The 24,576-nt window shown below is 33.7% G+C and overlaps 1 protein-coding gene across 3 annotated transcripts in view; it reads right to left on the minus strand.

Moving 5' to 3' along the window:
- Dmd (dystrophin) overlaps positions 1-24,576 on the minus strand; it is a 1,999,854-nt gene that overhangs the window by 1,192,282 nt on the left and 782,996 nt on the right. For all 3 annotated transcript variants that reach the window (XM_090326714.1, XM_090326711.1, XM_090326710.1), the window contains one exon: positions 9,557-9,751. In XM_090326714.1, coding sequence (XP_090182840.1) covers positions 9,557-9,751 — 195 coding nt within the window. The remainder of the gene's footprint in view (positions 1-9,556; positions 9,752-24,576) is intronic.

The following is a 24,576-nucleotide window of genomic DNA, read 5'->3' on the forward strand; positions in this document are numbered from 1 at the left end:
AGCCATTCTGTCTAAAATCAGGAATGAGACAAGGATGCCCACTCTCGCCTCTCATTTTAACATAGTATTAGAATTCCTAGCCAGAGCAATAAGGCAAGAAGCAAGCATAAAGGGGATCCAAATTGGGAAAGAGGAGGTGAAATTTTCCCTCTTTGCAGATGACATGAATCTGTATTTAAAGAACCCTATAGACTCCACTCTCTATAGACTCCACTTGGGAGTGCTACTTTGGCAAGGTAGCAAGGTATAAAATCAACCCTCAGAAATCAACTGCCTTCCTCATTGCCATTAATGTGAGGAATGAGACAATATTCAGTAAAGCAACTTCTTTTGCAATAGCCTCAAAAAAATAAAGTACCTAGGTATCAACTTAACTAAGAATGTAAAGGACCTTTTTGATGAAAACTTTAAAACCCTAAAAGAGGAAATGAAAGCAGAACTGAGGAAACAGGAAAACCTCCCATACCCCTGTATTGGAAGAATTGACATCGTGAGAACAGCAATGTTACCAAGGGTTATCTACAAATTAAACACAATACCTATAAATATCCCGATGAAATTCTTTTTTTTCCCAGTCCTGGGCCTTGTGCTCAGGACTTGAGCACTGTCCTTGGGCTTTCTCAGGGCTAGAGCTCTACCACTTGAGCCACAGCACCATTTCTGGATTTTTTGCTACGTATGTGATACCAAGGAATCGAGCCCGGGTTTTTGTGGATGTGAGGCAAGCCATCTACCAGGTAGGCCAAATTCCCAGCCCCCAATGTCATTCTTTAAAGAAATAGAAGAGGCCATCCATAATTTCATATGGAATAATAAAAGACCCCATATAGAAAAAGTAAGTCTTAGCAAAAAGAAGAGCACAGTAGGAAGTTCAATACCAAACTTTAGACTCTATTACAGAGCTATAGTGACCAAACCCCTTGGTACTGGCTCAAGAACAGGCCTGAAGAGCAATGAAATAGAACTAAAGACCCAGATATTAACCCACAGACCTATTTCTACCTAAGTGTTGATAAGGGAGCAAAAAAATGATAGAAGAAAGATAGCCTCTTCAACAAGTGGTGCTGGCAGAACTGGTTAAGCACCTGCAGAAAACTAAAGTTGGATCCTTCTTTGTCACCCTGCACCAGGATTAACTCCAAATGGATCAAAGAACTGGAGGTAAAAGCAGATATACTGAAAAATTTACAAGAAGGAATAGGAGATACACTAGGCCTCCTTGGCACAGGGCAAAACTTTCTTAATATGGGCCAAGAAACACAACACATCAGAGAAAGTCTGGATAGGTGGGACTGCATTAAACTGCAGAGCTTCTGTATGGCAAAGGACATAGCTAGCAAATTAACTAGAAAGCCTACAGAATGGGAGAAGGTCATCACTAACCATACAACAGACAAAGGCCTCATATCTAAAATATATCAACAGCTCAAAAAATTGAATCACTCCCAAACTAATCTCCAAAGAACAACCATGCCATTAAAAGATGGGCCAAAGACTTAAAGAGAGTCTTCTCTGAAGAAACAAAAATGGCCTACAGACACATGAAGAAATGCTCAACATCTCTGGTCATAAAAGAAATGCAAATCAAAACAACTCTAAGATTCCACCTCACTCCAGTTAGAATGGCCAGGATCAGGAAAACGAATAATAACAGATGCTGGAGGGGATGTGGCAAGGAGGGATCACCACTACACTGTTGGTGGGAGTGCAAACTCATTCAACCACTATGGAAAGCAGTGTGGCAGTGCCTCAAAAGGCTAAACATAGAACTCCCCTATGACCCAGCAATTCCATTACTTGGCATTTACCCAACCATCCAGAAACAAGGACATACTAAATCCACTAGCACAACAATGTTCATTGCAGCACTATTCACCATAGCAAAGATATGGAACCAACCTAGATGTCCCTCAGTTGATGAGTGGATCAACAAGTTGTGGTATTTGTACACAATGGAATTCTATGCTGCTGTCAGAAAGAATGACATCACCCCATTTTTTAGGAAATGGAAAGACTTAGAAAAAATCATATTAAGTGAAGTAAGCCAGACTCAAGGGAACTTAGGCTCAATGGTTTCCCTCATTTGTCATAATCAGTAGAAACCTTGGGCTCTACTAGCAGAGATCTGCAATAGAGCAAAATCTTGATACATAAGGCCATATAATGTGAAGCTAATTGAAAGGACCTCCAGGATATTGAAACAAAAGCCATATAATGAATGATTGTTGTCCTTAATGTACTATGTTGTCTCTCATCTCCTTTGCTGTCCCTTGGGTATCTCATATTGTTATAGTATCTCACTTTGTTATCTGATATATTGAATTTATTTGTATTTGGATATTTGAAATTTGATAGGGAAGGGGGGAAAACCAAGATGGGTGGGAGGGTGTGGGGGGGAGGGAAAAGGGTACCAAGACATGTGAAAGGGTATCAATGTATGTGAATTAATGCACATTCTATCTGGCAAATATCATGTAACCCTTTTACTAATTACAATAAAAAAATAAATAAATTAAAAAAAAATAAAAGATGGGCCAAAGACTTAAAGAGAGTTTTCTCTCAAGAAGAAACAAAAATGGCCTATAGACACATGAAGAAATGCTTGACATCTTTGGCCATAAAAGAAATGCAAATCAAAACAACTTTAATATTCTACCTCATTCCAGTTAGAATGGCCACGATCAAGAAATCTAATAAAATAGATGCTGAAACGGATGTGGCCAGGAGGGATCACTACTACACTCTTGGTGGGAATGCAAACTCGTTCAACCACTATGGAAAGCAATATGGCAGTTCCTCAAAAGACTAAACATAGAGCTCCCCTATGACCTAGCAATTCCACTACTTGGCATTTATCCAATCCTCCAGAAACTAGGGCATACTACATCCACTAGCACAACTATGTTCATTGCAGCACTATTTACCATAGCAAAGATATGGAACCAACCCAGATACCCCTCAGTAGATGAGTGGATCAGCAAGATGTGGTATGTGTACACAATTGAATTCTATGCTGCTGTCAGAAAGAACGACATCGTCTCATTTGTAAGGAAATGGAAAGACTTAGAAAAATTCATATTAAGTGAAGTAAGCCAGACTCAAAGGAACATAGGCCCAATAGTCTCCCTCATTTGTCATCATCAGTAGAATCCTTGGGTTCTCCTAGCAGAGATTTACAATAGAACAAATCCTAGATGCATAAGGCCATATCGTATGATGCTTAATGAAAGGACCTCCAGGATATAGAAACAAAAGCCATATAATGAGATTGTTGTCCCTAATGTACTGTTATCTCTCATCTCTTTTGCTGTCCCTTTGTTATCTCATATTGTTACTGTATTTCACCTGGTTATCTGATATATTGTATATAGGCATTTTTGGTTGTTTGAAGTCAGATAGGGATGGGGGAATTCAAGATAACGCGTGGGTGTGGGGGTAGAGAAATGGGGACCAAGACATGAGAAAGGGTATCAATATATGTGAAGTAATGCACCTTCTATCTGGTGAATACAATGTAACCCTTGTATTAATTAAAATATATAAATATATAAAAAACAAATATATAAAGAATAAAGAAAATTGTACTAGAGCACATATAAGTATGAGCTGTGCATTATTACAGTATAATATGAATCTTAATATAAGATAAATTATAATACAATTTACTACAGTGGTTTAGGTAGGACTCAAACTATATTGAATGTATTAATTAATATATATAATCAAAAGTAAAGAAAATCATAAAAAGCATGATGAATAGATCAATATTTATAATTGGAAATTTGTTTTTCTCAGGAAAATATTTAAATGATTAAGTTATTCAAAGTGTTCATAGGTAGTCTTTATGATCATTTTCACGCAATGGTAATAATATACTAATAAAAATTTTCCATGTAGATAGTTTAAATAGAATCAAAAAGATTTGTAATCAAAACTTGCTTTGACGTTCTACATGATCAATGATTATTTGCTTTAGAAAGACAGCAACGTTTTGTCGTAATATTTTCACATTGATGAAAAATTCATCACTTTATCTAGCATACATTATTTCAGTTTTGTACAGGAAACTTTACATATAGTGTGTCCTGCTGTATTTAAATTCCCTAGCACTAGCCAAAACGATAGTCACTTTGTTTATGACATCAGTTTTCTCTTCAGTTTAGTGATTGGCACCATTAAACTTGTCCTTAAAAGCCATGAAATAGATTCCAAAGGAGAAAAGCCTTAACCAGTATGTTAGCATCTCCATTTCCAGTACTATTTCTCCTTCTTCAAAGTGAAACTAAAGCTTATGAGAAAAAATTATAAAAACAGAAATCAAGGATCACCCACAGAATACCAAAGTTATACTACTGAAGTCCAAAATCTGTAGAGCTTTACTGCATCCATGCTTATGTTTTTGTCCAAATATATTTGTTTTAAAATGACTTCCATAATATGAGATTTACTTATCATTCTCATCCAAGTCACCTATAACTATCTCTTGTCCAAAGAGACTTCTTGTTTTCACTCTTGAAGTGAGGTAACTAAGTCACAGCAATCCCAGCACCTGGCCAACTGCTGAGGGCTGCTGGTTTTACCCATATCCTAGAGCCTAGCCTAGCCTGGAGGGTGGTGTGGGCTGTCCACGCAGCTGCAAGGCCTAGATGTGATTCAAGCCATTCTTTGAATTGCAGATTCCTTGCTCAAAGTGGGAGCCAGGAGAGCCCAGCTTTGGAGTATATGAACATTCATTCTCTTGTTTAGCCCCAGGGAAGCCCTACTCCTTTTGTTGTGTTCATGCACAATGCTTTGCTGAAGTTTAGTATCCACCAACATGAGGTCTTTGTATTTAAAAGCTTGGTGCAAACTTAAGAGGGAGGGGAACCAAAAGGAAAAATAAACAACTTCACACAGTACCCCAAAATCAACAAAAACTTTGGTTTATCCCCTCTTGTCACTACATTTAATTTTGGTAACCTGTGTGTCTAGTATATATGTTTATCTGCATTGGGGAAAGGAAGGGGCATAAAAAATGGTAAGACAAAGGAAAAATAGGGTAAACCAATGCAACAGCAGTACACAAAAGACACTGTGTTGGAAATGAACTTTATAATTGGGGCAGGGAGTCAAGGGGGAGGAAAAAATGGGAGAAAAATCAGGGAGGGGTAACAAAGTTCCATGAAAAATGTACTCATTGCCTTATTTATGCAATTGTAATCCCTCTGTACATCACCATTACAACATAAATAAACAAAATAAAATAAAAATTTAAAAAGTCTACTGAATAAATTTTAAGTGGTTACTCAGGATAGTGAGGGGGAGAAATTTGGTGCAAACTCCTTTAGAGGCTTCTCCATGTCTTTATAATTGACTAGCCTTTCCTAAGTTTATATTTTTTTTCAAAATATATCATCATGTAATAGGAAACATTCATTTATTTGTTTGTTTGTTTTCATGTTTGCTTATTTTGTTTTTGACTGGCATATTAAAAATTCTGTGAGGGCAGTGATCCATTAGTTTCATTCACTGTTTTATAAAGCACTTAGTATTTTGGCTAGAATAAGTTAAGAACTTAGCTATTTGGGAACAAATGAATCCTCACTTCTTAGGTCAGCACTTGTCCTAAAATTAATTAGTGATTTAAGAGCCATGCACAAACCTAAACTAGTCAGGGAATATGTAAATAATTTTGCTGCTCATCATTTTGGGATTATTATGTTTCACTACAAAGTTTTCTCTTGCAGAAGTTCTTTATTTCATGGTCCTATTTAAACTCTAAATTAGGGCTAATTCTACTGCCAAAATCTATGAGCTTTTTATGTGCCTATGCTTCTGTTGACCTCTTGGCTTGCAAAGCAGCACATTTTATCCATAGCAAATACAAAATATTTTAAATATTTATAAAATTCATTTTAGATGAAACAGTTGAAATGATGAATACTTGTTGGAGAGATGAAAAATAACTACCCCCAGACACCAAATTATTCCCCTTCAGTAAGCAGAATAGAAATTGATTCGAAAAAGTCTTCAAGGACCCAGAGGCTACACAAACAGGAAAGAACTATAAGCCACATCATCTGAAAGGAAATTCTGAACCCTAGTCAGGTATCCATAAGTTCCAGGAACTAGCCTAATTTGTGTCAAAATTAGATTACACGTATAACATTTGTTTCCCAAGACATAAAACTACTCTCTGACAGTTGAATGGGACTCAACTAGAGTGAGAACTTCCCATCCCTTCAGCCACAGCCCCACTTTTGGTTTTCTGGTGGTTAAGTGGAGATAAGAGCCTCACAATCTTTTGTATCCTGGCTAGCTTTGAACCTTCATCTTCAGATCTCAACCTCCTGAGTAGCTATGATTACAAGCGTGAGCCATGGAGCCCAGCCAGGATTCTAGTTTTTGTTGTGAATGTTGCATCAAAGTGAAAATCTTGCTTCACATTAGTTCCAAATAAAGTATAAGTAGTGCTGCTGACTCAACAAAATCCATCTGATATTGCTTGAGACTGGAGGACAACTTAGGCACACTAAAATGCTGAATGAAGAGAGGGTATAGAGGAGTCCCAAGAGGAAATTTAAACCTGAAGTAAAATCAGAAATATGCAAGTGTTAAGATGAATTCTTCCCATTGGAATCCTACTTGGAATTTTCTACTTTCATGACAATATTTCAAATATTTTATAGCTCTCAAGGGCAAAACTTGTGGTAAATAAGTCTTGTGATAGTAAAAATTTTAACAGTCCCACTTTAATGAGATACAACGAAGCAAGACTGGATGATTTAACTTAGAATTTGTATTTTTGGCAAATTTTATCAAGGCAATCTGTCTTAAAAACCAAAGAGCAGTTTATTCCTAGTAGGGTTTAAAATTGTTTAAATTAGACTCGTACAGAAATATGTTGCTATTGTGCATATACTATTAATATTTTGCATATAAATGAACACAATTTATTAACAAGTCTAATATTTATTGCAATAAGAGAAATTATTTCTCTTTTTTGCCAGTCTTGGGTCTTGAACTCAGGGCCTGAGCACTGACCTTGAGTGTTTACAAATCTAAATCTCTACCTCTTGAGCTATAGTACCACTTCCAGCTTTTTTCTGTGTATGTGGTACCAAGGAATTGAACCTAGGGCTTCATGTGTGCTAGGCAAACATTCTACTGTTAGGCTACATTCCCAGCCCCAAGTTTAATTATTTCTTATTCATATGCTTCTTATTCAGCTCCAGTTATGTCTTAGCTATTGTATGAGCTATTAGATGTAGATAGGCATTTATCTGCAATCTATCAAAATGATGGAGCAGTTTTCTAATTTAATATAGGTGTTGAAGCCATGTATGCTGCTTTAGTTATGTTGTTCAGAAAATAATTTTATCTTATTACTCAGTGTGTTCTATTACATTTTTAAGACATATATACATACATGTAACTATATACATATATATATATAACACTATAGTATTAAGTATTAAAGTTGTGAAATTTCACTTGTGCAGCTCTGTCAGGAATAAAACCAGCCACAATTTAATTTCAGGTCATTTCAACTAGTAGATGTACAATTTATGCACTACTTTTCTATTTTTACTACTGGATAATGACAATGATAAATGCCTTTAAAGAAGAAATACATATGTATTGAAAAGACTGAGCTCAAAACTATCCTCTTTCCAAAAGCCCACAAAGTATGGAAGCCCATTTGCCTGCTTTGGATATGTTGGGAGAGAGAAGGAAATCTATAAATACATCTCATGAAGATTCAGTAATCCAGCTAAATTATATCTGCCATATTATCTTCTAACAAACCACAGTGATCAATGTGATTAGAGTTGGTGTCTGTTATAATAATATTAAATACATCAGGAAGAAATGAATTATGAGGATAACCAGGGGCCTGTCATTCAGAATGTGCCAGGTTAAGAGGTATGGAGACAGATATTCACTGGGCAATTTAATAAATTCTGGGTCACTGCTCTCTTGACCAATATCTCTATAAGTATGAATAGGAATGAATGCTGGCTGATTAGCAATAATTTACATATCGAATGACAAAGATGAACTTACAGACTGTGCTGTCACAAGAAATTAATGTGAATACTAAAAGGCATGCTGACATGTCCCTCATCAATTGACTATATTTTTTTCTTCATTACATCCATAAATGATTTGCTTTTTTCTCTAGACAGAATAAAAAGTAGCATCATACTGAAATCGATTGACTAGTTCCAGTGATTCATGAAATCCTTATTTTAGTATGTAGTTTTATAGCTTATTTGAGGTAATATATGATATTAAAGTCAAGTCACTCAAGATATTGAAACAGTGATTTACAAAACAAACAACATTATCTATTTGTACAACATAAGCAGACAAATGTGTGGTGTAAAACAATCTCCCAAGAAATCATTTAGCATACAAAATACTTCAGCTAATACACACTTCTGATAGAAAACACATCTTCTGTCAGTAATCTTAGGTTATTTGTGCTGGAAAAATACCAAGCTCTAGCTGGGTATAGTACAATATTTCATTTTGAGTGTGAAATGTATGATCACAAAATTATATCAAGATACATTATTATGTACATTTTCTTGGTGCTACATTCATTTATCTTCAGACACTGCCTTCTAAAATGCATTACTTATTTCTTCCTCACGATTTGTTTTGTACAGAATTCAGTAATATGCCATTGGTGACTTGAGAAATACTGAAATTAGTTGGAAGCTTGTAGATGGTAGTTTTGAAGATAATTTGTATTAATTTCATGTTCTTATTTTATTCTTTAATTAGTGACCATTTTTTATATAAAGAGGATTCATTGTGACATTTTCATATATATAGCTAGTGAATTTTGACCTTATTTACTATTTCATTATGTTTTAATTACTCATATTCTTTCCATTGTTTGGTGTGTTATACTTTAGTATCTGTGTATACACACATACACACATAAATATATATTAATACATGTATTACCATTTGAGCCACAGCCCCTGTTTATAATTTTAAATAGGGTCTCATTATGTAGTTTAATTGGCCTTATACTTGTGAACCTTCTGCCTAAACCTTTAGAGTATTGAGACCACATGCATGGCCCGCTGATTCTATTTTACTGTTTTTGATTCCACTGTTTCAAATAAATATAAGGAGTAAAAATAATTTTAAATTTAATATACATAACATATAAGGGAAACATAAAACTAAAACAACATGCAATGGACATAATTTCAAATACCATCTAATTTATTATTCTTGAAGGGAAGAAAGCAATATATTCATGGAGGAGCAACTATTCCTTTATTAACTCTTCTTTTCTGTTTTGGAGACATGCGAACACTTTTGTATATATTTTTTATTATGGAAGTCCACCTCACATTAAACAATACAGACTATCTCTTGTGATTTATGGGTGTATTTCTACCTCAGATTTCAGACATTACTTGTCTTACACCCTTATGAATTTTGTGCAACAAAACGCCTTTGGTACTTATACAATTTAAGTCAATAATTTTTATACTATAAAGAATTATGCGATCATACTGTAAAATGCAAATGAAATTGCTTTTTCTTTTACCTTCAGAGACTCCTCTTGTTTAAAAAGGTCTTCAAAATCTTTAGCACAGAGGTCAGGAGCATTGAGAAGTTGTTCCGCTTCTGATAGGGCTTGTGAGACATGAGTGATCTCAGTCATATAAGAAGAAGGCACATAAGAAATTTCCAAAGGCATATCTTCAGTCACCACTACCATTTTTTCTTCACGGAGAGTGTGCTGGTATAGATATACAAGAGAACAATTTTTTTAGCTTCCAAATAACAAAAGTCCTTCATTGAGTTTATATAGATTCCAGTCTATAGCTGACAGACGGCTGAAAGTAGATTTAAAGAAACTATTTATGGTAAGTCTAGTAAAAATGATTATTATTTATATATTAGCCTCTTCTAAACAGTGTTAAAAACATATAGTAAAGAGATACACGCATATAAGCACCATGGTTATCAGACAAAAGATCAACAATAAGATTGTAAGAAAAATAGTTTTATCCTAAGAAAAGCATAATATTGGCAACTGACTTTTCAGATTAATAAGAACCTTGGAAATCTTGGTATAGGATGTGGTGGAAGTATACTTTTGTTCATAACAAAGGAACTCTTCTTAATCCTTCCTCCTAAGTCTTGTTGGAGGTTCAAGAAATAATATGTACCTTTATTGTATATGAGTCTGCCTCAAATCTCAGCAATTATCTTCTATCTTTGGTGCTAATTTCTTTCTAAAGTGAGCTGTGGCAGATTACAATGCAGAATGAATTAAGATTGACATTGGAATTCTTACTTTAGTAGTAAGAACTCCAGATTTGAAAAACCAAAGGAGCGCTGCTTTCCTACTTTCCTAACTGGCTTCCAAGTACCAGAAATAATGAGGATTTGCTGCGCTGAGCTTTTTTGGCATTTGCCAGTAAGACCCCTTTCCCTAGTCTTTTAAGGACAGAAATAAACGCTACTTGGCACGCAAATTTGAAATGACCCAATGACCTCTGCTCTCTTCTGTCTACAGTTTAGGCAGCATCACCGTTGTAATTAAAATTATTCTCCCAATAACTTTGTTTTGAATTGATCAACTGCCACCTGCCTGTTCATGGGGTCACTGAGGTTTCAGTGTCAGAGTCCCTCAGGAAGTTTGTACAATAAATATGCAAACACATCATTGACTACTGCTTAGCCTTTTTGACAAGATTGTACTAATTTTTGCAGTAATGTAATTACTGCAAATCCATTGAATCACACAAGCTAATTTTAAATGACATATTTTACAAAATTGGTTTATTGCATGTATCTCAATCAAATCCATATTCCTTTTTTACAGGCATTTCTTCATTATCATTGGAATGATACTACATATTAATTTCTAATTTGTATTTTAAATGACATTTGAACCTGAAGATAAAGTTTGAAGAGGATGATTTAGCATTTAAATACAAATTCAAAAAATTTAGTCCCAATTTCTTTATTCCAAACCAGACATTTTGCCAATTAAAATATAATTCAAAATGCTATGTGAATATGAAAATTTCACTGACACATTGTGTGGTAAGGATATATAGTAGAAACAACAGCACAAGTTAAATTTACTGATTTGCATGCATTTCACTAGGCTGGTGATTTTGTTGTTAATAATGTTTCCTAATTAATAAATGTGTTTTTCTTGTTTAAGTTGGCTGCTTTAACTTCTGAGATAAATATAACAACAACAAAAGAACACATATTTGTTTAATGTTTTATATAATGGTGCAATTATTTGTTTTTAATGATATGCATTTTGTACAATTCTTCTGATATTAGGGGAAGGAAAAGATTTGAACAGAGAATAAATTGTACTTTTTCCTCTTTTAATAATTAGAAATCTTGTTATTAATCCAAAGCTGTTTAGAATTAAAACTTCAAAATAATTGAAAAACACCTAAGTCTCACTTCAAGATAAGATAAACTAGTGAATTCCAAAAGGTTGCAATGCTTGTACTCAAGGTATTTTTCTTAAAAAGAAAATAATATTTGGTTCTTGTTTATTTATATGAAATTTCTTTTGTTGCTGTTATTTGGGCTTCTCTAAGCTCTTTAAATTCACATTGGTACCTCATAAATACAGTATATACTATATAAAACAAGGAATCTAAATGAAAGCTTAACTATGATAAGGAAAAATGACTAAAAGTAAACTAATGACTACTAACATTCATTTAGCTGAAGTAAAATTTTAAACCTGAAAATTTATTTCTTTAGCATTTGTAACTAATAATATCTTGATGTGCATATATATATATATATATATAATGAGATTCACTTAAGTAATAACTACTGCAAACCAGACTATTCTGAAGGGTAGAATCATGAGTCTCAGCAAATAGGATCTAGCATCAACCACAATACTGAACCAAAGCTCTGAGAATAATCAGCACCCTTTCTCTAGCTTCTTGTAAGGCATTCCTCTATTTAACCACATTTCTGTCATCGATAATTGTATTGCATATATTTATAGTTTTTTCATATTAATATTCATCAGTCGACCCAGTTAAAAGATTATATTCCCTTGTGTTTGAATGGAAAGTTCTTTTACAATGATATTATGTGATATCTATGTTGAAAACATTTCAAATAATTGAAGTATTATATCTAGTTCTAGAAATCACTCCTCAATTTTCTTTAAACTAGAAGCCCTTATTAGCCTGATTATTATACTCTTCAGAGAAACATTAGCCATTACAGCACAGGAAGGAAAAATTCCATTAATATTCATATTGTGATTATTTTTAAGTGTGAGATAAGCCTTAAAGTAATTGCCATTAATTCAAAAAGATATGGATAATCATAAAACATCCAATTCATTCTATGCTCAGATATGGCATGAAAAAGAGCACTGTGAATTATCAAAACTTTTCCAAATGATAAGCGTGATCAAAGAAAGACAAATGTATAGTCATATTACTTTAGACTTCCGTGAAATGAGAAAGACATTGCAATCTTTGCTGTGCTGAAGTATGGATAACTCATGATGTTTTGTATTCCAAAAGAGACTATAATACCTGAGGTATTGTAATGTTTCTGTTAACAATAAACTGTGAGTCCTTAGTCAGCTGTTTCATGAATTAAACTACAAAAAAGTTAACTTATTTCATAATATTTATGAAGAATGATTTATGGGAAAATTTTATATTACACTATTTCAACACATAGTATCCATTCATTACAGATAACAGAAGCTAAGTGGTATATATCAGCTGAATAAGGAAAAGAAAGGTGTGATTTTGTGAATTTTCATGAGAAACTGACATTATTGGGAAATTGTCAAATTATTATTATTTTTTGCCAGTCTTGGGCTTGAGCTCAGGGCATGAACCCTGTCCTTGGACTTTCTCAAGGCTAGAGCTCTACCACTTGAGCCTCAGCACCACTTCTGGCTTTTTTCTATGTACGTGGTACTGAGGAATTGAACCCGGGTCTTCATGCATGCTAGGCAAGCACTCTACGACTAGGCCAAACTCCCAGCCCTGTCAAATTATTTTTGAGAAAATTTTTTTATAAATTATACATATACTTGTTTTTGTAACATACATACATACATATATAATTGTTTTAACAAATAAAGATACCTCATGATTTTTCTATACAAAGGACTAGGATCAAAATAGAATAAGACTAATAAGAGATCTCATTTACTATCTATCCCTTAAAAGCATATCATTCTTCTTGTCATAGATATGCAGGCCTATAATGAATAAATTATATCTACTGAATGACTTTTACTTTAGCTTAATAAAAATTTCAGATGGTTATTAAAAATCAGTGTAATTGCAACTATCATGTTCATTTTCTCTTCTTTATGTAAAATCCAGACATTCATATTTAGATTAAGCTTTTACATTTGAGTTTCATTAACTATGCTTAAAATACTCCTCTGAATTCTGATGCCAATAACTTTTCAAAAATCAACTTGCTTCTTCAGAAAGTTTCTCTTTAAGTCTCTGGCCCATCTTTAAATGGAATGGTTATTTCTTTGAAGATTTGTTTTTGAGAGATTAATTTTTTTAGCTATCGATATATTTCAGACATGAGGCTTTATAAACAAATGAAGAAGTACTCGACATCTCTGGCCATAAAAGAAATGCAAATCAAAACAACTCTGAGGTTCCACCTCACTCCAGTTAGAATGATCATTATCAAGAAATCCAGTAACATCAAATGCCGTCCCTCGTCCGGGATGTGGACAGGAGGGATTGCTACCACACTGTTGGTCAGAGTGTAAACTCATTCAACAACTATGGAAAGCAGTATGGTGGTTCCTCAAAAGACTAATTATAGAGCTCCCCTAAGACCCAGCAATTCCTCTCCTATGCATTTACCCAAATGTCAAGAAACAAGGACATACTAAAGCCACTAGCACACTGATGTTCATTGCAGCACTATTTACCATAGTGAAGATGTGGAACCAAGCCAGATGCCCCTCAGTAGATGATTGGATCAAGAAGATGCAGTAAGAGTGTTTTCCTGGCATGCATGAAGACTTAGGATTGATTCCTTGGTACCACATACATAGAAAAATCCAGAAGTGGAGCTGTGGGTCAAGTGGTAGAGCACTAGTCTTGAGAAAGGCCAAGAACAGCACTCAGGCCCTCAGTTCAAGCTCCATGACTGGCAAAAAAATCAAACTTTAAAAAAAAAGAAAATGTGGTGTATATACACAGTGGAATTCAATGCTGCCATCAGAAAGAATGACATCACCCCATTTGTAAGGAAAGGGAAAGACTTGGAAAAAATCATAGTAAGTGAAGTAAGCCAGACCCAATGGAACATAGGCTCAATGGTTTCCCTCATTGGGAATAATTAATATATAGCTAGGACTCTCCTAGGAGAGGATAAAACCTAGATACATAAGGTTATGTAGGATGAGGCTGAATGAAAAGTTCTCCAGGATATGGAAATAAGAGCTTTAACTTGTTTGATTGTTGTTCTTAATATATTATATTATTTCTCTTCTCATTTGTTGCCCTTTGGTTAATCACATGTTGTTACTCTATCTGACTTTGTTACCTGGCATACTGTGTATACATTTATTTGATTATTTGAAATAGAAAAGGGAAGGGGGAAAGCAAGATGATTGGGAGGAGGTGGGGGAGGGAAAAGGGGAAAAATGAGAGAAGTAATGCACCTACTATATGTCAAATATAACTGCAACCACTCTGTACATTACAATAAAACTAAATAAAAAATCAACTTTCTTGTGTTAGTATTCATTGCTACCTTATATTATCATATTCATGCATCATTAGGATGTGTGCATTATTGCCACAGTAATTCATTTTATTAATATCAGTATACAGATTTATACAAACTAATATACAATCTATATTTTCAGGCAACAAAATCAAGCAATGTGAAAGAAACAATCCCAAAGTACTTTCATTTAAACTGGAAAATTTAATAAATTATTGCTAACTGTGCTATATTACAGATTATAAATTATTTTAATATATGTTATAAATAACATAAAACAAAACTGATTTGAATGATACATTAAACACAAAGGAGTTTTGACATGTTTAGATTGTAAGTAGGCATAGGCATCATGTATAAAGTTTTAAATAAACTTCAGATTTTCTAAAACTTACTTATTCTTTTCATTCTTAAAATTTCTATTGTGAAAGGTCATATAACTGCATGAAATAAAGATATGTGTTCAAACAGAAATATCTTCATCGGTGACATAAATGATTTTTCTTCTTCAAAGGCATTGTGGTTATTGCCTCATTTATGACTTAGAAAGTCAAAGAAACTAAAATCGAAAAACATACTTTGTTGCCACAAATTATAATACAAGCCTCAACATATCTATATATTTCATATTAATAAACTATGCAAAAATCATGTCAGAACATTCGATATCTGCCAAAACTCTTTACTAAACAACACCAGTAACATATTAATTACAGTAATTGTTTTACCCATTAGAATTACTACAGATGAAATTAGGAAAAATCTTCAAACATTTTAAGCATACATAAAGACTTAAAGTGAGTAATCATGAAAAAAATCTTTATATCTAACTAACTTTCCTCACCAAGACATCTTAAAGGATTACTTTATATAATAGCACAATGCTGTGTTAATCACAACTATAACTATAGGTTTTTAATTATGATGGTTCATAAGTAAGAGAAATATGAAAAGGAAAGTCTCTGAAAGTTTTAATTAAGTCAACATGTAGAAAGTCCTTGAATGATCAGTCAAAGGAGACCAGATTACTCCGTGTAGCAATGAGAGAGTATGTGTTCTAAGGTAATTTCCCCTAATTATTCCATTATCAAAAAATGCTTACATGATGGTACGTAAAAAATGTCAAATTGGAAAGGATTATTAAATAGTAAATGAACAAATTATGCTAAGATTATTTTACTGCTTTGTTAAAAAGAAAATAAGATATATGAAATCAGTGTCAGGGAAAATGTTATACAAGAGAAGCTCTCTTTGCCATTTTAAAAAACATCCTACTACTGTGATTTCAGGCATGTAGAAAAGGTCTGGCCAAACCTGTTGATGGACTTGCATTATGTTGCTTCTACCTTTGTACACTGTCAAATTTACCAAATTCCTCTGGGCCAAGCTCAATTGCTATCTAATTAAGCTTATAAACCAAATCTCAAAAATGTGTTAATGACTTATAGTGGTTTAAAGTGTTATCCTTCAAAGGACAATATTTGCATTTTAATAAGGATTTTTCAATGAATTAACATAAATTAGTAACTTGGTAGAATTTTAGTTACAAAGTATGGCATGTGAGAGAACTGAAAAGAAAAAAATGGCTATTGATTCACAACAAGATAAACACCAACATAAAAGTAATATATATGCCCTGACTTGTTAGCAATTTTCATTAAAGTGATAGTTTAGAACAGAAAGTTATATACCTTTAGGTACCTTTTAATGCAAAAGAAATGCAAGAAAAACTTATGCATAATACCTAGTGAATAGTAGATCATTAAAAGAATTGTTGAATTAAATGAAGAAATGAGTATTGGCTAAAATATTTTTTTTCAAATTCAAGTTGTATACATTTTTAAGTTATTTTGCTAGTAATATGCATGATCATGGACATAATGTAATGTGTATCTTAGATTTCTCTGAAGTTGATAGGAATAATTTCTATGTGTCAGAATCTTTATTGGTATAGATTTAAAAGTATATCTGATAGACATTTTATATACCACCAATTTCAAGCAAACTGGCTAGATGCTATTTCACATGTATGTATAACTCTTTTGGCACTTACAGTGCATATTAGGTATTAATTTAAGTAATTATATGTGAACAAATACAGAATCAATTATTTAAAAGATTACATTTTCAACTGGATATGGATTGTTCACACTTTTAATTCTAAATATTCAGGAGGGTGAGATTTGAGAATAGAGTTCAAAGCCAGACTGGGAAGGTAAGTCCACTAGACTAAAAAGCCCTTAGCAGAGGTATGACTCAAGTGGAAGAGTGCCAACCTTGAACGAAAACCATCAGGGACAGTGCCCAGGCTGTCATTCTAAGCCTCTGACTGGCACACATATGCCTATTAAAGACTGGAGGTATGATGCTAAATGAAAGGACCACCAGTACATAGAAACAAAAGCCATATAATTAGTTATTGTTGTCCTTAATGTACTATGTTAGCTCTCATCTCTTTTGCTGTCCCTTGGTTATCTCATATTGTTACAGTATTTCATCTTGTTATCTGATACATTGTATATATGCTTATTGGGTTATTTGAAATCAGATAGGGAAGGGGGGAAAACAAGATGAGGGGAGGGCTGGGGGATGGAAATGGGGACCAAGACATGAGAAAGGATATTAATGTTTGTGAAGTAATGCACCTTCTACCTGGTGAACATAATGTAACCCTTCTATTAATTACAATAAAATATATGGAAAACAATTTTTTAAAAGACTGGAGGTTCTGAGAAAATTTGGGTAAAGAAATTGTTATTTTTTCACCCTTGAAAATTCTTCCTGAAATCTACATATAAGTCTTTTCCTTTGAATAGCCAATATATATAATTTTGTAGGAACCTATACCAAACTATCAGTTTAGCAATACCTGAAATAAGAGTTTTATAATATGTTCACATTTCAAAATGCACACATACACAAAATATGCATATCTATATTTAATACAATATAGAAATGAATATAACACAAGGAAAAAGTTAATATGTTTATTTAATTAATAATGTCTTTTTAACATGTAGATAGAACTTGAATTGCTGAGTAAACTCGTTCATTTATGATGAAGATAACTAATACAGTTACCTGATTCAACTGTACAAAATCAGTAGACATTACTTATCTTCTCAATATGTATGCTTACACACACATATATAAGATATGCATATGTGTACATGCACATAAAAGAAAAACATTGAGAAAACAGGAAAATTGCCCCACATATGTATTTTCTAGCCTCATGTTAACAAAGTAGACCTATCATACACTCATGAGTAATTGTTAGACTCTAGAAGAATATATACCTCAGAGACCTAAAATTACAATGAAAGTGGTAAAAGATCATGAACTGGAGGTTTCTAAAAATATATAAATAGCTATCCAATACAATCACAGATGAAAATTTTAGTATGAATGATTTCCAATAATATATGTGGGATGATATGTGAGATATTATTAGGATGAAATAGGATGTACTTGCTCCAAGAATGGACCAGTATTAGTTAATTTGCTTCATGCATTACTGAACAGCAATTTTAGAAGACAGGTTAATTCCTACTTTCATTCATTAGATCCCATTCACTCATACGTACTTTTTCTACAGAGGTTCTACTTTATTAATCTCTTCTTCATTAGGAAAATATTTCCATTATTTCTTGCTTCTTAATCAATAATTGTACACAAGAACTCAAATTATATCTGTGCTATGATAGTTTTCCTATTTGAATAATTAAAAATAGGCTATTTCCAAAGCGACAAGAGATTTGAAGATATTATATGAAAGAAATAAACCAAAAGTTTAATGAAATGAGAAATCATAAATATCACATTAGAATGTAAGAAGCCTCCTATGTTATTTTTTTTGCCAGTCTTGGGCTTGGGCTCAGGGCCTGAACACTGTCCTTGGACTTTCTCAAGGCTAGAGCTCGACCACTTGAGCCTCAGCACCACTTCCAGCTTTTTTCTATGTATGTGGTACCGAGGAATCGAACCCAGGTATTCATGCATGCTAGGCAAGCACTCTACCACTAGGCCAAACTCCCGGCCCCTCCTATGTTATTTTTAAAAGTTCAATAGAAAATTTGAAATAATACAATGGATGTTGTTAAACATAAAATATGAATTTTAACCTGAAGAAGGGAATGTAAATAAATTAGCAATTTAAAAAATAGATACAGAAAATATATACAAGCTTTTTACTTTATACATGCATATTACAAATCTAAAGCAAAAAGAAAAGCACAGGAGGAATTTCAATACAAAACTTTAGACTCTATTAAAGAGCTATAGTGACCAAAACAGCTTGGTACTGGCATAAGAACAGGCCTGAAGACTAATGGAATAGACCCAGATATTAAACCACAGACCTATGGCCACCTAATCTTTGATAAGAGAGCAAAAAAAATTGAATGGAAGAAAGACAGCCTCTTCAACAAATGATGCTGGAAAAACTGGTTAAGCACCTGCAGAAAATTAAGTTGGATCCTTCTTTGTCACACTGCACTAGGATTAACTCTAAATGGATCAAAGACCTAGAAGTAAAAGCAGATACATTGAAAACTTTACATGAACCAATAGGAGATAAACTAGGTCTCATTGGCACAGGTCAGAACTTTCTTAATAAGGACCAAGAAACACAACAAGTCAGAGAAAGTCTGCATAAGTTGGACTGCATTAAACTGCAGAGCTTCAGTATGGCAAAGGACATAGCTAGCAAATTAACTAGAAAGCCTACAAAGTGGGAGAAGATCTTCACTAACCATGCAATGGATAAAGGCCTCATATCTAAAATATATCAACAGCTCAAAAAATTGAATCACTCCAAAACTGATCTCCAAAGAAACAACCATCCCATTAAAATATGGGCCAAAGTCTTCTCTGAAGATGAAATAAGAATGGCATATAGACGCATGAAGAAATGCTCGACACCTCTGGTCATAAAAAAAGTGCAAATCAAAACAACTCTAAGATTCCACCTCACCCCAATTAGAATTGCCATGATCAAGAAATCTAATAACAACAGATGCTGGAGGGGATGTGGCCAGGAAGGATCACTACTATACTGTTGGTGAGAGTGCAAACTTGTTAAACCACTATGGAAAGCAGCATGGCAGTTCCTCAAAAGACTAAACATAGAGCTCCCCTATGACCCAGCAATTCCACTACTTGGCATTTACCCAACCGTCCAGAAACAAGGGCATAGTAAATCCACTAGCACAACGATGTTCATTGCACAACTATTTACCATAGCAAAGATATGGAACCAACCCAGATGCCCCTCTGTTGTTGAGTGGATCAACATGATGTGTTATTTATACACAATGGAATTCTATGCTACTGTCAGAAAGAACAACATTGCCCCATTTGTAAAGAAATGGAAAGACTTAGAAAAAATTCATATTAAGTGAAGTAAGCCAGACTCAAAGGAACATAGGCTCAATGGTTTCCCTCATTTGTCATAATCAGTAGAAGCCTTGGGCTCACCTAGCAGTGATTTACAATAGAACAAAACCTAGATACATAAGGCAATATAGTATGATGCTAAATGAAAGGACCTCTGGGATATAGAAAAAAAGCCATATAATTTGTGATTGATGTCCTTAATGTACTATGTTATCTCTCATCTCTTTTGCTGTCCCTTGGTTATCTCATATTGTTACAGTATTTCACCTTGGTATCTGATATATTGTATATATGCTTGATTGGTTATTTGAAATTGGATAGGGAAGGGGGAAAATCAACATGTGTGTTGGGGGTGGGGGGGTGGATAGAAATTGGGGCCATGATATGAGAAACGGTATCAATGTCTGCAACGTAATGCACTTTCTGTCTGGTGAATATAATATAAGCCTTCTATTAATTACAATAAAATATATGAAAAATAGGATTAAATTATTATAAGAAAAAAAAGAATGAAATCCATGAAAATAGAGGGGATCAGGGCCAGGAGCTTGGCCTACTGGTAGAGTGCTTGCCTCGCATACATGAAGACCTGGGTTTGATTCCTCAGTACCATGTACGTAGAAAAAAGCCACAAGTACCCAGGTATGGTGGCTCACACCTCTAATCCTAGCTACTCAAGATGTTTGTTTCTGAAGATCAAAGTTCAAAGACAGCTGGACCACCAAAGGACCTGAGACTTATCAGCAATTAATCTCTAGAAAATGTGAAGTGGGTCTTGGCCCAATGGTAGATTAGTAGCCTTGAGCTGAAGAGCTCAGAGACAGTGCTCAAGCTGTGTTCAAGCCCCATGACCCACAGAAAGAAAAAACAAAGAGAAAAAGCAAAAAGATAAAAGCCAGAAACGGTGCTGTTCCTCAAGTGGTAGTGATCTATCCTTGAGAAAGCCCAAGGACTGTGCTCAGGCCCTAAGTTCAAGGCCCAGGTCTGGCAAAAAATAAAAAAAAAGAAAATAGAGGGGAAGTATTTATATGAAATAATTTGTGTATTGAAATGAAATTCAAGACATGGAAACAAGATCTTTTTTCAATTTTCATATTTTGATGGTTCTGTGTTCTTTTGTATGGTGTATTCGCAGGTATCTTAGGGAGGTGGGGAAAGGCACAGAATTTGAGTGAAAATGGGTTAAAAGTGCAGTGGTGGAAATCACTTGTCACTGATGAAAGTAACCTATACTCTCTTCAGTGGAGACAAGAGGAAGACACTGGAAGAGAATAAGGGAACGGAAAACATTGTATGTAAGGATATTTACTCATTAACTGACTCATGTATTTTTAATCCTGTATGCCATGTCTGTAATAATAGTAAAGTAAATTAATACAGAAAATAGAAAAGAATCAGGTGAATGTGGGGCAACGAATACAAAACTCACTATATTTATGAAATGAACATATGCTAAACTTAGTAATTTTCTAAAACAAAGCAATGGTAGCTAAAAATTGACATGACAATTCATTCATTTTTTAAAAGATTTTAACTCAGCTTGTAGAAATAAGGAAATTGCTGAGTAAATAATGGTGAAGAGAGTAAAATTAATATTTTATTTTGGTGTGACATTACTGAATTACAAGTTTAAAATGTATGGTTAAGTAAGCAACCAAGCTCTACTACAATTAAAATATAAATTGCAATCACCAAATTAAATGGAAGTGGCAGAAAATTCAATTGGATGCAGTTAGGAATATATATATATAGTTATGAAAAGTAAGGAAAAATTATATTTTATCATACATCTATGATAGCCTTTACCTGTAAATACATACAAGAAAAATAATTTAAACAACTACGTATGATAAGTGTGGTCACCAAAAGTATTTGGTCAAGCAATCCTATCAGAAGTTGAAATGCACTCAGACTTGTAATCAACGTGTACTTAATTTGTAGTCAGTTTATTAGAAGCAAATAAAAAACAATAGTAAATTAGCTATGATGCTATACGCATGAAGTTACATCAGGAAAAGTATTTTTTAAGAATGTTCTCTGAAGGAGAAAAGGTAGTAGATACATGCTGAAAAATTCAACATTGTTAGTCATTAAGTAAATGTAAATCAAAACTGTACTTAGATTGAACCTCACCACAATCAGAATGGCAATCATCAAGAAGAAAAGCAACATCAAAAGCTTCAGTGGATGAAAGGGAAATGGAAATCCTCATATACTGTTAGTGACAATGTGAATGAGTATGGTCAATGTGGGAACTAAAATGCAAGAGCTTCTCATAAAACTAAAAATAGATCAACACTAGGATCTCACCATACAAATTTTTGGCATATGTCAGAAGGAATGTATAGCAACATACAAAAAGGCACCTGCATACTTATATTTATTGCAGCTTTGTTTTCAGAAGACAAGTGTATAAATGTATGTATTATATGCATAAATGCATATATGTATATATATGTATATTTGTGTAACATGAAATTATGTAATTTACAGGAACCTTGATGAGGTTTAAGATTAACATGTTGAGCAATGTAAGTCAAGCTTAAAAAGCCAAAAAAACTCATGTTTTTGCTCATTTGCATAATTTAAGAATTAAAGGCACACATATAGATATACATACATACCTACATATATTTATAAATTCATATAGTACCTGATTGGAACTATGGGGCAGTTTGAGTGACAATGTGGAAGATGAAGAAGGAAAAAGAATGATGGAGAGTGAATAATATTAAAATCTTTGCTCTCTATAAATGAAGATGACATAAGAAATCTTATTGAAAATTTTTGGACCCCATGGCCAATTATAAGGAAAAAGAAAAATTTTGAACATAGGTGATGGTAGATGGGAAAGTAGAACAATAGAGAGGGTTGTTTTGATTGAAATAGTATATTTTCTCAAATGAAATATGTAAAAATAGTTTTTGTTGGGTGTGGACAGGGGAAGCCTGGAGAGAGAAAATGAGTATAAATATGGGTGAAGTATTTTGCATATATGAACACAGGAAAATTTTAAAAAAACTGTTGAAATTGTTTTAAGAAAGTGGAGGGAGATAAAGGAGAATGATTGAGGATGTGAGGTTAATGGGATACATTATAAGCATGCATGGAAATGAAACCCCTGTTCTACATACAATTAATATATACAAATAACAATGTTTGATGAGTGAGGGCCAAAACAATATCAACTGAAGTTTAATATAAGGCTAAAAATACTAGATAAATCCAAGAGAACTACTGTCATGATAAAGGCAATTCTTCCTATTTTAAAAAGATACAAATCGGGCAGGGAATTTGGCCTAGTGGCAGAGTTCTTGTCTAGCATTCACGAAGCCTGGGGTTTGATTCCTCCGTATCACATGCATAGCAAAAAGCTGGAACTGGTGCTGAGGCTCAAGTGGTGGAGCTCTAACCTTGAGAAAGTCCAAGGACAGTGCTCAGGACCTGAGCTCAAGCCCAGGACTGGCAAAAAAAAAAGATATAAATCAATAATTTTGTCTCCAATCATTGGCTTCTTTCTATATTACTAAAAATAGGTTTAATCCAATGTTTAGCATAAAATACTTCTGGGTTTTTTTAGGTAAAAATAAAGCTATAATGAAGAGATCTTTAACTTAAATGAACTACCTCAATTTAACCAATATATTGTGTTCAATGAAAAATTATGCTAATGATTACATATGACTGAGACATGAAAACATAGATCACATATTTACAAAGTAAACTTAAAAAAGATTAGAAAATATGCTATGTACAAATCACCATTACTTGTAATAAACCAACACTTATTTTGACTGTTGAAAATAATTCATCAAAGATAAATGCTGCACGGTGTCCTTTATTTGTGGTAGCTAGATTGAAACAATAATATAAGCAAACACACTGGGTGGTATGCAACTGTTTAGAAATGAAATGACTAAAGAATAGTATAGTTTGGAGAACTCAAATTGTGTAGTTTTTAGAAAGACAAAATCAAACCCCAACAAAATAAACACCTGTAGGAGTACCTGAAAGAGGGAGGATGAATCCAAGGGGAGAAGATTAGAGTAATGAATAGTAGGAGAAAGCATTTAAGAATTATGTGTATGTGACATACGTACACACACACACACACACACACACACACACACACACACACACACAGACATTTAAGAAAAATAATGGAAAGGATGGGTTGAAGGCATGTGAGAATACTGGATGGGGATGACACTGATCAAGTTGCCTTGTATTTATATACTTCTTTGTTCAATTGTAACTATTTCGTACAACTACTTAAAGAGAAAAATAAAACTTCGGATGTATCAGGTTTATATGCATGGCCTAGAAAAATATGGGTCGATTGCTACATGTAAAAAGGTTACAATGAAGCTGGGAGCGATGGCTCATGCCTGTAATCCTAGCTACTCAGGAGGCTGAGATCTGAGGATCAAGGTT

The sequence above is a fragment of the Megascapheus bottae genome, chromosome X (assembly GCF_031878675.1).
Source record: "Megascapheus bottae isolate mThoBot1 chromosome X, mThoBot2.hap1, whole genome shotgun sequence".
Classification (NCBI taxonomy): domain Eukaryota; kingdom Metazoa; phylum Chordata; class Mammalia; order Rodentia; family Geomyidae; genus Megascapheus; species Megascapheus bottae.